The sequence below is a fragment of the Erythrolamprus reginae genome, chromosome 1 (genome assembly GCF_031021105.1).
Source record: "Erythrolamprus reginae isolate rEryReg1 chromosome 1, rEryReg1.hap1, whole genome shotgun sequence".
Taxonomy (NCBI): domain Eukaryota; kingdom Metazoa; phylum Chordata; class Lepidosauria; order Squamata; family Dipsadidae; genus Erythrolamprus; species Erythrolamprus reginae.
Genome location: NC_091950.1, coordinates 56,359,631 through 56,373,487, shown reverse-complemented (window position 1 = coordinate 56,373,487; position 13,857 = coordinate 56,359,631). Strand labels below are relative to the sequence as shown.

The following is a 13,857-nucleotide window of genomic DNA, read 5'->3' as shown; positions in this document are numbered from 1 at the left end:
GCTCCAAATGAACAAACTGAATTTTGTAGGCACTGAGCACTGAGCATTTAAATATGCTGGGGAAGACTTAGATCCCTTGTATATTGTAACTTGCATCCTTTCAGTGAGGCAACCAATGCTATAGTTTAGAGGTTTGGATTTTGTTTAGAAAATTTGAGATAATCCTCCATATTTTTATTGCATTAACAATGAATATTTATCATAAAGTGTGAAGGGCATCCAGGAATAGAATTAAAATAAAATGTACAGGCATTGTTCATAAATAAAGGCAATATAATACTATCTATGTATAGATTCATGCAACATATATTAGAATTGAATTATATATACAAAGCCTAAAATCAATGGAAGAATGCCAGAAGTGGTTTTATAAGTATTTATACATATTTATTTGAAAAGCGCATGTTGGAGTGTAAAAATATGTGATACAGTTATGGGAGCTTCCCTAAGTAACATTACCCACATACAGCATCTAATTTATCTTAGTTCAATTATTAAGTATTTTGCCATTTGCCATACAGATCAATTAATAAAGAATAAATTCTAAAACAATTAGATAGGGGGTTCATATAATTTATTCCAAAGGTTATGTTTCTAACCATAGTCTCCTTTTGAACATTGTAAACTTTAAAATATTTAGAACTTTCTAGGTCAAATAAAATATAACTGAATCAACCCAAACATTTTCCAGATTTAAAACTCTATTCAGAAACACTTCCCTGACACAAAAAACAACTTCTCCACTTCACTCCAAACATCAACTGAAGTATTAGAAAATCTTTTCTGATGGCAGTTTTAGGTCTGATTATCTTATTTCCATCCTTCTTGAGCCCTCTTCCCTTCTCTTTATATCTTTATACAATCCTTTGAAATTTTATTTGCAAATAAATCTAATCCAGTTCATCTGATTTTCAGACAAGTGTGCCTAGAATCGCAGTTGGTACTTTAACACCACATAGGCAGCAAGCCTAATCATATTTAGTTTACAGTGTCACTGGGCTCAATGACAATTACATCTGAATAAATCTAATTAGGATTCATACTACTAATTACTTTTCCATTAAATCAAGCCAAATTCCCTTAAGCCTAAAAGAGAGCCAGTTTAGTGTTTAGATTAGGAAGAGGAAGACCCAGGGTGCAACCAACCTCAGCCAGAGAAATTCATTAGACATCTTTGGGTCAGGTGCCTTTTCTCAACTCAACCTATCTCATAGTGCTGCTGTGGTGGGAATCAATAGGAGGAGGGATCACTGCACATGTTCTCTTGAACTGCTGTTCAAAAATAGGGTGTAAATATGCATTTCTCATTGATTTCTACATGAAAACAAAATGGATTATTATAATCAACAAAACCAAATTGCATATGACTGTGGTAAACCTGAAGCTTTAACATCGGTCTTCACCATTCAAGTGCAAAGCAGCAAATAGAAGAGCAATTTAAGACACCAAGGAACAAGTACAACTATCTTCACTGCCAAAGACACATACTAGATTGATTTCCGGTGCCTCCACTGTCAACACCATAGTCCAAACAACAGCTTTACTGGAAGGGGAGGGGTGCAAATGCCAGAACAGAAATATGTGAAAGTAGTTTCAGGATACTCTCCTCATCTGTGCTCAGTCACATCATCCAAGCTTGCTGCTATAGTTGCAAATCTGCTCCTCCTTACAGTAGGTTTAGACGCTTATTTGTAAGGATCAAAACTGGTATTCAAAATCCTACTTTCTCTGACATATTAAGTCACAAAGCCTTAAGTGCAGCAATAGAAGATATGTGGAATGAATCACTTGAGAAGTAACAAAAGTACCAAGCACTTCAAATATTCTTAACCCAATCAGCAATGATTTTGAGAAAGTTTTCTTTTATCTTCAAAACCTATGACTTTTAAAGTAATAACCACATTCAGTTGTACTGACAAATATGAAACTTGTGGCACTTCTAAAAATTAACAGCCTGATCAAGATCTGTCAACCAGCTTCCACTCCACACTATTAGCTGTGCAAAGATATGTGATATGGTGCAATTTTTTAAAAGAATTGAAAGCAAGGGATGCGTGGACAGAAAGTACAACAACATTGCTAAAATCATATAACAGCTCTTCTCTCTACCCTGGAAATAACTGAATTTACTATCAACAGACACTTTTGCACCTTATTTCTGAAACCATTCCGATATTTTGTCGCCAAAGTAATTTCATTAAGCAGTTTGTGAAGTACTTTTCTGCAGAAGTCGAGGATGGCGTAGGAACTCAGTCAATGACTAAGCCTGAGAAATGCACCCTGGCCAAGGGGAGTGGGAGGGAAACCCCAGTTCTTCCATTACCTGAATGAAGCCCCACATAGGATGGAGCATCCAGTGAAGCAGCAAAGAAGGCCAGTAGCACTGAAGGAAGAGCAAGACTTTTCGGATTAGCATCACGACCAGAGGAAATGAAAGCTCTTTCTCACAATCTGCGTATCTGGAGGAAAAAATCAGACAACAACAGTGCTTTAGTGACCCCCCATTCCCACATGGTCCCTCTGCCAGTTTCCTCCCACTCCAGCAAGTTCAAATTGATGAGGTCAGTGGAAGAGGGAGTTAAGTAGCCTGTTTTTCCATATAAAGTATTGGTCAAAGCAGTTCTCTTAACTTCCTAGGTTTGGGGAGGAGAAAACATAAAAAGAAACAGGATAAACATATTCCGCGATGGCAAAGCCTTGATTTGAAATGTAACTTCCCATTAGGCAGGCAGGTTTCACCTCTCCCAAGCGGTGCATTATTATAAATAAAAAAGTATGTACAGCTCTAACTGGCGCTTCCTTCCACCCCGCCTCGGTTTAAGAAATCCTCAAAGAATCGGAAAGAGAGTTGGTGGTGCAGAGGGAGGAAACGTCAAGCTATTCAGCCGAGGCGGGAACCCCCATTTTCTGTTTCTCCTGCGGCGGCGGCGGCGGCTGTTGAAACTGTCTTTAAATGAATAAAAAAAGGATATTTTAGAAACCCCGCTTACCCTGGAGGGCGGAACGGGCCGCGTCTCGCCCGGAGGATGCCGTAGCTGCGCTTCCTTTTTTTTTTTTTTACAACGAGGAGCAGAAACCGCGACCGGCGGAGGGCAGCTTTGAAAACAAAGTTTTGCGAAGAAAGCCGATCTTTTTTTCCCTCACGAAGTTCCCCCTTTTTGCTGGCTCCACCACCACCAAGCGCCGAGAACAGTCCGCTCGCGGAGGAGGAGTTGAGGGGGGGCTCTTGTTTTTCCTCCCCCCCTCGGAAAAGAGGGTCCCCCCCTTCCGCGAAACGCGTGGCTGCGATACTGAGGGAAAGCCGGTCTTCTCCTACGTGCTTCGAACGGCGAGGGAGGGGGAGGCGGAAAAGCTGAAGGAATCCGAAGGCTCAACCGGACGAGCTCCCTGCCCCGGGAGGCCGGGCGACACGCGAGATCCCAGTCCCCACGGCTCTGGATCCGCTGCTTTGCTCGGGGGTTCCCGCCCCTCTTCTCTTTGCAATCACTACAGAGAAATGGGAGAGGGGGGCGGCGGGAGAGGCGCCTGGTTAAAAAAAAAAAATCAACTCCTCTCCCACCCGCCAAGAGTGAAGAAGCGCTCCGGATCTCTTTCCCCGCCTAAGTAAGTAGGGTTGTTTTGCTCCGCTCTAGTAGCAGAGCTCGCCGCCCTCGGATCCTCAGCTGTCCATCATTTCGGGGAACGCCTGGAAGCGGCGGCCGGAGAGCAGGAGCTCGTGGGGTGGACTGAAGAGGAGGACACCCACCGCCCTCCGTCTGGAGAGGAGCAGAGGCCCTCGCACACGCGGGGGAAGAGCGGGAAGAGGCTTGCGAGCTAAGCCGGAGGGTTTCCCGTCTCCCCTGCCTTGCGAACGTAATCGCTCCCGTGTATCTTGGTGCGCTGCCGTTCCTGCAGTGATTTTTCATTGCTAGCGAGCAAGTCCGTTTTGGAATTTGGCCCGAGCGTGTGTTGCTTTCGACTTCGGGCGCGTGTTTTGAACTCAGCACTAAACCGCCTTCGCTCCGGGCTGCTTCTCGGAGAGTTCTCCAGGCACGTGACCTGCGCGCCCGCTTTCCTTCCTTGCATGCTGCTGGGGGGAGGGTCAAATGGTAGTTGCTAGAGCCGGAGGCTAGGGGGCGCTCTCGAAGGAAAAGCTGCGCCTGAAGGGTGCGTCGTCTTGGTGGGCTCGGTATTGAGGGACGTTTTAACTTCCAGGATTTGGAATTTGGTCTTGGGCTTCAAGCCGCTCTCTTTATCCTTAAACCAGGGGTAGGCAAAGTTGGCTCTTCTGTGACACGTGGACTTCAACTCCCAGAATCCCTGGGCTAGCATGATTGGCTCAGGAATTCTGGGAGTTGAAGTTCACAAGTCATAGAAGAACCAACTTTGCCTACCCGTCCTAAACCAAGCCAACTGTGGTGAAAACTATTAGTTAGTTATGGCTCTTCCAAAGTTGAAATAGGTTTCCCCCCAGTAATGGGCTGCTGCCCCCGGGGAGGAAGGGGCACGCAGTGGGGGTAGTAAGTTTATGCACTATTAATTGAATACTTATTAGTTATTAGTTTTTTCTTGTCCTTCTCTAGTACCTTACTTTTAATATAGGAAATAATTAAATAGTATGTTTTTACCCATAGATGCTTTAATCATTATCTAGAACTGAATTTGTACAGCAATTAAAGAAAATTGAGCTACTTGCCTAATCTGTTATCATACTGAACCGTGTAGGTTCAGTATAAAATCTTAAAATGTTACTGTGCTCTTCAAAACAATAATATAGTAATATCTATCATTTGTCCTTTTTGTGGTTATTCAAATAATGTGACTTAATCAACTGAAAGAGTCCAAGCACATATTTGAAAACTTATCTTGGTTGGTAAGCCACTCCCATCCAGTCATATGGCCTTTAAGCCACCCCGGTCATATGGCTGGCAAGCCATCCTACCCGGTCATATGGCCATCAAGCCACAACCACAAAATAAGCCAAACCCATAGTATGGCAGTAAAATTTTTGGCATCCTATCACTGTTTCCCCCCTCCCCTCCATAGCAAAGAGCTTCTAAAAGTGAATAAACAATCTTCCCCAAACCCCCAAAACTTTAACCTTTGATTGTCTGCATTCTAACCTCCCCCCCTTTTCTAAGAGGTCTGTAAGGGGTGTGCATAAACGCACCAATGTGCTTACCATCCCTGTCCTACTGCTCTCCTTTATCATTACTTTTTACTTACATTTATACAAACTACTACTATCCTATACATGTTTGACAAATAAATAAAATAAAAAATAAAACAATAGTCAAATGCTAGCATATCCCTAAAATTTACTTAATTGCCATCTTCCTGTGATGGTATACTGCACTTGGTCTAGAGGTTGTTTTAGCTATTGGAGTAATGTGGGTTTTTTTGCCTTGTATTTTTTTTTTTTTTTGGCCATCACACTACTGTTTACTGCAGTAGTCAGTTTTGATAGGGAGAGAGAGAGATACATTTGGGACAGTGAGACCAAAGAAATGTCATCTGTGGTTTTATAGAGAAGGAGGAGCAACAAAGAAAGATGGCATAGACAGGCTATGAAATACAATTTCTCTAAACTGTTCTCATCATCCAAGCTTTTCCCTTTCTGGAAAGAAGGCAGACTTTCTTTTGAGCCAAGATTTTTGAGAAAATATTCCAGTAATAATTTCTTATTATCTCATTTTGACTATTTGACTCTTGCTACTTTAAATTGCCTAGAATAGACATTAGAAATAATATTAATAATATAATATATACACATAAAGGAAGACTGCTTCAACAGGTGGAGATTTGGCTGGATTGGGCAGCTAGTTTGGGTAGCAGTCTAACAGGAGATTGACCCTGTAGGTTAGCCAGGAAAATTTAAAAAATTCAAGGAGAAGCTAATGGCAAACCACATCAATCCTCTTACCCAGCTGCTGTGGCCTAGAGGTAGAGCTCCTGCCTCACATTCAGGAGGTTGTGAGTTCGATCTTAGGTAGAGGCAGATGAAGGTTCTCCTGCTTGGGTAGGAGGTTGGACTGGATGTCCTGCAAGGTCCCTCCAACTCTGTTAATCTGTTCTTATCAAACTACAGTAATGGCAGGGCCATGAAGTAACTAGAAGTGGGGCTCATCATCATACTGCCGTAAATGGAGAAAGCTTATGCAGTCAAATGGCTAAAATGTCTGATTCTCAGCTGCAGATGACTCAAGACATTTATACTGCCAGAAGGAAAACATTGGCAGGTCTCTTGTCTTCCAGCCCTGGCAACACAATGCCCTAATATCTTCCATGACAGGTGGGGACAGAAGCTCTCATGGACAGCTCTATCTTCCTCCATTTCCCCAATATTCTTTATCCTTCAACATCAGTCCTGTTCTATTCAATGGATGGGCTTTTTTTAACCAATTAATAAATGTAACATTACTATGACTGGTGTCCTTAATCATGCTAAATGCTCCATCTCCTTACTTAAATTAAGGAGGATGCTTCTAAGTGCCCCAATTCTTTCCACCACTCCCCACCGTCTTTTGCAGCTGTCCTCATTTCTGTTAAATGCTTACTTTAGAAAGAGATTGCTTAAAGATTGTGAAGTAGCTGCTTGGCTGAGAATTATAGAAATTTACTGCTTTTCATACACCATGGATGAGGATTGGTACATTTAAACCAGAGGCTGTCATTACACAGTTTTCAACCCACTTATACTACTGGTTCACAATTAAGGCAAACCAATCATGAGGAGATAGGAGCAGTGATATTTCCAGCTCAACTTGTACCAGCTTGTGAGAGCCACTTGTTAAATTTTGGGGAGTTTTGTGTGACTGAAAGTGGAGCTAACATACCACACCTGTACCCCAATCAATTATTCTGTAGCAAGTGTGCCAACAACCATGCCAATTGAACCAATTGTTAAATATTTACTAAAATACCTACTGAACTGGAGGGTTGTGAGTAAGGAGGATTACAGCTTGACCATCCTTGAATTAATTCTTAAATATAGGGGCAGCATGCAGCAGATTCCCACATACTTTTAGGGGAGAGAATTGAGCCCGCACTGGCTGAAACAGAAATATTTCTTTCCTCTGGAGCACAAAGCAAGTTGCATAAAGGTTGAAAATCTTTTAATTTTGTCACATATGCCTCTACTGGAAAATATTTCATTTTTGATGGAAATACAGGAAGGTGAAATCATTGCAGACCCCACATTGATCACAAATCAACCCCAGAGCTTACTGTTCCTTCATTATCTCATTACAACATCTAAAAAGATCGAACATCTCAGAACTTTATCTTGAGGAAATGAATTAACACTTTGTGGAAATAATTTCAAAAGCACAACTTTTAATGACAAACTGTTTTTCCCATAACATAATTTAATTTTCCCCACCAGTTCCTTTCACAAGCTTTGGACCATACATTCCACCTTCTCTGCAGCCAACATGCAAGTTTCGTACTGCAGCCCAGAAACCAATCACAGGCAGAACTCTGGGACATCCAAGGATGAGATGGTCTGTTCTGGGTAAGTGTAAACTATATGCACATCAGTACCTCTCTTCTAGGATTGATAAAATGTAGTAAATCCTGGCTCAGCTGTCTAAAGAACAACTCACTCACTGTGCACCAGGTCCTTCATTCTTCTCCCTAAGGATAGTCAAGGGGATAATGATTCCTTGGGTGGAAAAAGAAGGCTTTCCTTGACATCAGAATAAAAGAGTAGCTTTAGACAGTTAATTGTGGGAAGCATATTGTTATCTGACTGCTTGAGTTGGGACAAACTGCTTATCAGATCAAGTGAATTTGAGGAGAAGGGACCTTGGAGCAGTGAGCTCTTTGCTTACTCTACTTCAGCAGCAGATTAACCTGGCTTTGCTGTCAACTGGCTCAGCCAGAAAATAGTTCACTCAGCTGCCAAGACCTACAGCATGAGAGAGCCAATGGTACCCTAATAAGAATTACACATTTCAGATGGCAGAACTTTCTGTATCAAAAGAAGTAAAAACCATGTAAAGTTACTGGACACAACAAAACAAGAATAGCTGTACAGTGGAACCCCGACATAAGAGCTGCTCGACTTAAGAGCTACTCGAGATAAGAGCTGGGAGAGGAGAGACATTTTTTAATTTTATTTTATTTATTACTTGGATTTGTATGCCGCCCCTCTCCGCGATACGAGCCGAGAAGAGCCGGGCTGGCTTACTTTCCTTCCTTCCCGCGCTGATGCAGAGCCACTCGAACAAAGCGTCGCGCCCCTCTGATGCTTTCGGCGGCTTCCGAAGCGACGCTGGGCTCTTTTGCCGCCAAAAGCGTCAGGGGGGCGTGACGCTTTGTTCGAGTGGCTCTGCATCAGCACGGGAAGGAAGGAAAGTAAGCCAGCCCGGCTCTTCTCGGCTCGTATCCCGGCACTTGGTGAGTGGAGAGGCGGTCGCCTCCCCTGCCGCCCCACTCTGGGGGTCCTTGGCTTCTGCTGGGGGTGGGGGGATCTGAACGCTGTTTTGAATTTCACATTCCGAGTGGCCCAAACGCCAAAGGCGAACTTCCGCACCTCAGGAGTTAGCTCGCAAACGGCGCGGCTGTTTTAAAACATCGCTGCCGGCCTGGGGGGGGAGAGGGAAAGGGGGGAGAGGGGGGAGAGAAAGAGAGAGGGAGAGAGAGAAAGAGAGAGGGAAAGGGGGGGAGAGGGGGGAGAGAAAGAGAGGGATAGAAAGAGAGAGAGAGTGAGAGATGCTCAGTGAGCCTTTCTTTGAAGTTGCCTTTCTTTCTTTCTTTCTTTCTTTCTTTCTCTCTCTCTTTCTTTTTCTCTCTTGCTCTCTTGCTCTTTCATTCTTTTTTCTTTCTTTCTCTTTCTTTCTTTCTTTCTCTTTCTTTCTTTCTTTCTCTTGCTTTCTTTCTTTCTCTTGCTTTCTCTCCTTCCTTCCCTCCTTCCATTTCTTTAATTCTCCCTCTCTATTTTTATTTCTCTTTCATTTTCTTTCTTTCTCTCTTGCTTGCTTTCTTTCTTGCTCTTTTTCTTTCTCTCTTTTACCTTCCCTTCCTCTATTTCTTGCTTTCCTTTTCCTTCCTCCCTTCTTTCCTCCCTCTACAGGATTGGGTGGCAGTGAAGTTACTCTCCCCTTTCATAAGTTTCCTTGCTTCCTTCCTCTGTTCCTGTCCCTTCACCCTTTCTTTCTTCCTTTCTTTCTTCCTTCCTTCCTTTCTTTCCTTCCTTCCTTTCCTCCCTCCATTTCTTGCTTTCCTTTTCCTTCCTCCCTTCTTTCCTCCCTCTACAGGATTGGGTGGCAGTGAAGTTGAATAAATAACTACAGTTTAATGAATAAAAATAAAAGTTTGCCATGTTGATTGTTTTGGGTAAAAAGAGGAAGGGAAGGAAAGCTCTCAGCTTATCATCTTATTAATAAGTAAAGTTACATTTATTCTTGCAATGTCTTTTTGCATAATTTAGACTAACTTTGTGAGTTTTTTGAGGGCTGGAACCAATTAAAATTATTTACATTAATTCCTATGGGGAAAAGTCGTTCGAGATAAGAGCTGCTCGACTTAAGAGCGCAGGTCCGGAATGAATTAAACTCGTATCTCGAGGTACCACTGTATATAGATACTGGGCACAACCTAGATTGGCAGTTGCTGAAACTTTGGATGTGATCTGTGGAGTAGTTGCCAAAGTTTTTCTCTTGTTCCCTTTTTTTTCGTATTCTGAAAAGATACTTTTGTGATCTTCATCTCTACTGCAGTTCTGTAATGAAAACACTGGGAGCCTTTAACAGACCTTCCAAGAAAGCAAATAGAACTCTTCTGTTCTTCAAGTATTACCACAGTCATACTCATTAGGAACATAGAAGCAAAGCAATTGGAGAAAATGAAAACAAACTGAATTTTTAGCCAGCAGAGTAATGAGCAAAGACAATTGCCTTGTGAGAATGGGAACTAAGATTATGTAAGTAACATTTATTTCATGGTATATATACCAACAAATAATGAGTCACAGTTTTATGTTATTTGTTCTGCATCCATTAAGCATATGGACTCAAAAATAAGTCCCAGTATATTAATGGGATTTGATCTTTACAATCCGTGTAAGAACCTCATCACCTCGAGGCTCGACTACTGCAATGCTCTCTACATGGGGCTACCTTTGAAAAGTGTTCGGAAACTTCAGATCGTGAAGAATGCAGCTGCGAGAGCAGTCATGGGCTTCCCCAAATATACCCATGTTACACCAACGCTCCGCAGTCTGCATTGGTTGCCGATCAGTTTCCGGTCACAATTCAAAGTGTTGGTTATGACCTATAAAGCCCTTCATGGCACCGGACCAGACTATCTCAGGGACCGCCTTCTGCTGCACGAATCCCAGTGACCAGTTAGGTCCCACAAAGTGGGCCTTCTCCGGGTCCCGTCAACTAAACAATGTCGTTTGGCGGGACCCAGGGGAAGAGCCTTCTCTGTGGCGGCCCCGGCCCTATGGAACCAACTCCCCCCAGAGATTAGAATTGCCCCCACCCTCCTCGCCTTTCGTAAGCTTCTTAAAACCCACCTCTGCCATCAGGCATGGGAGAACTGAGATATTCTTTCCCCCTAGGCCTTTACAATTTACGCATGGTATGTCTGTATGTATGTTTGGTTTTTATAATAAGGTTTTTTTTTAGTTATTTTAGTATTGGATTGGATTGTTACATGTTGTTTTTATCATTGTTGTTAGCCGCCCCGAGTCTACGGAGAGGGGCGGCATACAAATCCAATAAATAAATAAAATAAATAAATAAGAACACAGCATCAGTTAAATAATCTCAAATTAACATCGATATGAGATTGCTTTGGCTTCCCAGAACTATAGCAGGCTAAATCCAGAAGGAATTTATAAAGTTGATAATTTAAATCAGCTTTCTTTAACATGGCACCTTCTATCTGAATTGAAATTATATTACTATCCCAGTGGATCTGGATTGCAGTAAATTATGAAATATGTGTTTGCAAATTCTATCAGATATTGATAGATAGGGCCTATCTTATGAAATATATGTAAGCTGGTAAAGTAGAATATAATAATGGAATTTATAAGATAATGGAATTATAAGATAATGGAATTTATTCCATCAGACACTTATTTTACTAAATTAACAAAAATTGGATTCATCAATGTTGTACTTAAAGAATTAGAATAATTGTTTATTTGTTCTTTTGTTCCAGAGCCACAACAGATAATACATAGAACACTGCTCTCCAGATCAGCCCATGGTACCTGATGTTTACACTGACTTTTAGATTTTCCACTCCGACCATCTATACTGGTGTAAATTTGTTTATTAGTACCAGGTTTGATTTTGGTATGTGTTTGGGTGGCAGTGATGAAATTATGTAGTATATTATTAATGAATATGATGAGGAGAGTGACTCTATTAGGCAATAATGAATGGATGGTGGAAATAACAAGGGAGGGTAAAGAAAAAGTGATATTTGAAACAACAAGAATTAATGAGAATTCAAATTCTTTGGTGATCATCTGCTTTTTAAAAATCTACTTCAAATCCATGAGTTAAGCATACATCTATATATTTGATTGATTTGATTATGTGTGATGAAAGATTGAGAGATGTAGTGAACGATACAAGGTTGATGAGAGTGTACAACTTTTAGTGGTGTAAAAGTGGATTTTGGAAAAACATGGAAGAAAGTGAAATAAATAAAAATACAGTGGAACCCCGACATAAGAGCTGCTCTACTTAAGAGCAACTCGAGATAAGAGCTGGGAGGGGAGAGATATTTTTGTTCTACTTACAAGCCCAAATTCGAGATACAAGCGCCAAGGAGCTGTCTCCTGAAGCCAAACGCTAACTTCCGCGTTCGGCTTCAGGAGACAGCTGCGAAGCGGCGCGCGTGTTTTAAAAGGTTGCAGCCGGCCTGGGGGGCTCGGGGGGGTGCTTGCAGCTTTCTTTCTTGCTCTTTTTCTTTCTCTCTTTTACCTTCCCTTCCTCTATTTCTTCTTTTCTTTCTCCTTCCCACCTTCTTCCCTCCCTCCCTCCCTTCACTCATTCCTCTCTTACTCTCCCCTTTCATAAGTTTCCTTGCTTCCTTCCTCTGTTCCTGTCCCTTCCCTCTTTCCTTCCTTCCTTCCTTCCCACCCTCCGTCCATTCATTCACCCATTCCTCTCTTGATCGCTTAAAGCCGGTCCCTGGTGCAAAAAGGGTTGGGGACCTCTGTCCTACAGGATTGGGTGGCAGAGAAGTTGAACATATGTAAATTTAAAAGTTTAAGAAAGTTTACAAGTTAAGTGAAAGAAACTTCATTATTCATTTATATGTACATGTACATTTCTTCATTAAAAACATGTCTTTCTGCATAATTTAGACTAACTTTGTGAGTTTTTTGAGGGCTGGAACCAATTAAAATTATTTACATTAATTCCTATGGGGAAAAGTCGTTCGAGATAAGAGCTGCTCGACTTAAGAGCCCAGGTCCGGAACGAATTAAACTCGTATCTCGAGGTACCACTGTAAAAGAATAATTGCGAGTTCTATATGAAACAGTATTTAACATAATTTCAAATAAAATGAATTGAAAATTAATATATAGAACAATGATGTAAATGATGTTTGTTATAATTAAAAGAACATTACAAAATCCACAGAAGTACTAATTTACATTAATGGGAGGTATGATGAAGGATTCTTGATATAATATAATGTAATATAATGGGATTGAATGTGAATGAGAAAAGAGACTTAAGGAATATGATTGGTGCAAAAGCATGGAAAGCTATTGTGTAATGTGCATATAGAGAAGAAAAATGTAGCCAAAAAGAGCAAGGACTGTTTAAAATTAAAAGTAGAAGAGAAAATCAGTATGATTCTTGATAGGAATAAAATAAATGTTTTCCAATGTGGGGGATACATATCTAAAAAAGGAGTGAATTCATTACCACAAAGGTAGTGAAATAAAATTTGATGAAACTGAAGTGTGAGAATACCAGATTAACATAGTGTCATAGGGGTTTGTGTGTACCTGTGTGTATGCATGCTTGTGTGCATATTTCAAAACAGGCAAGAAAGCAATCACAATATCATGATCCCTTTTGTACATATTGTTTGTATTATTCTGCACACGAGCAAAGGGACAAGGCTTTGATCTTGATGCTGTGACCACCATCTCACCAGTTTTACTCTCTTATGCATGCCAGTGATATTTTAGTTAACATATTAACATATTAGTTAATATGTTAACTTCAGAAGAAACCATTACCGGGATGGAAATAATTAATTGAAATTAATATGGCGCTCAAATCCATTTCTAAATAGAGTAAAAGCAATGTATGATGGAAGTAAAGCATTTTTGATGATAAAAGGAATATTTAATAAGCAGTTCAACACTAAATATGCAATGTGATATTCCCTTGATTAACAGATTTATGGATAAATGAATATTCAATTCAAATATGTTTGTGAAATAAGACAAAATAGACATTGTAGTAACAAACACAACACTACTGAAATAATATCTCTCATCAGTCTATCTTTCCCTCAAATTTATTCTTTAATGCAGGATATATAATATCTGATTAAGTTACGCTTTTTCTGATCCAAAGACAGAAACTTTGCAAGTTTTCTGGTGATTTTTCTAAAGATATTTCTGCATTTGATCAAGGCATATAATACATTGTATTATCTGTGCAATCATTATTGATTCTTGGCAGTATAAGTAACACAGCTTTACATAGCACACGTCACAAAATTACACCAGTAATTTTTCTCATTTCCCCCCATCATTTAAAGGACTTTAGAGCACAAATATCTGAATTCTTCAGAGATGCAGGGTTCATTGAACTGCTAAGTAACTGGAGGTAAAATAGAAATCTCAGTGTCAAAGAGCTGTGAGTCATCCTGCCTGTAGCAGTT

At 40.8% G+C, this 13,857-nt stretch overlaps 1 protein-coding gene and 1 long non-coding RNA gene across 3 annotated transcripts in view; one reads left to right on the top strand and one right to left on the bottom strand.

Annotated features, from left to right (window-relative positions):
* Window positions 1-4,059, bottom strand: part of PRIMA1 (proline rich membrane anchor 1) — a 76,578-nt gene extending 72,519 nt beyond the window's left edge. Inside the window, exons 1-2 of one of the 2 annotated variants that reach the window (XM_070753419.1) lie at window positions 2,991-4,059; window positions 2,324-2,459 (exon numbers count right to left, since the gene is read on the bottom strand). In XM_070753419.1, coding sequence (XP_070609520.1) covers window positions 2,324-2,416 — 93 coding nt within the window. In that variant the 5' untranslated portion in view covers window positions 2,417-2,459; window positions 2,991-4,059. The remainder of the gene's footprint in view (window positions 1-2,323; window positions 2,460-2,990) is intronic. The other variant, XM_070753428.1, reaches the window with a different exon arrangement.
* LOC139168088 (uncharacterized) lies at window positions 3,046-12,308 on the top strand. Its single transcript, XR_011559230.1, has 4 exons — window positions 3,046-3,603; window positions 7,364-7,492; window positions 9,702-9,904; window positions 11,155-12,308. It is a non-coding gene; the product is annotated as an uncharacterized lncRNA (long non-coding RNA).
* The last annotated feature ends 1,549 nt before the right edge of the window (window positions 12,309-13,857 follow it).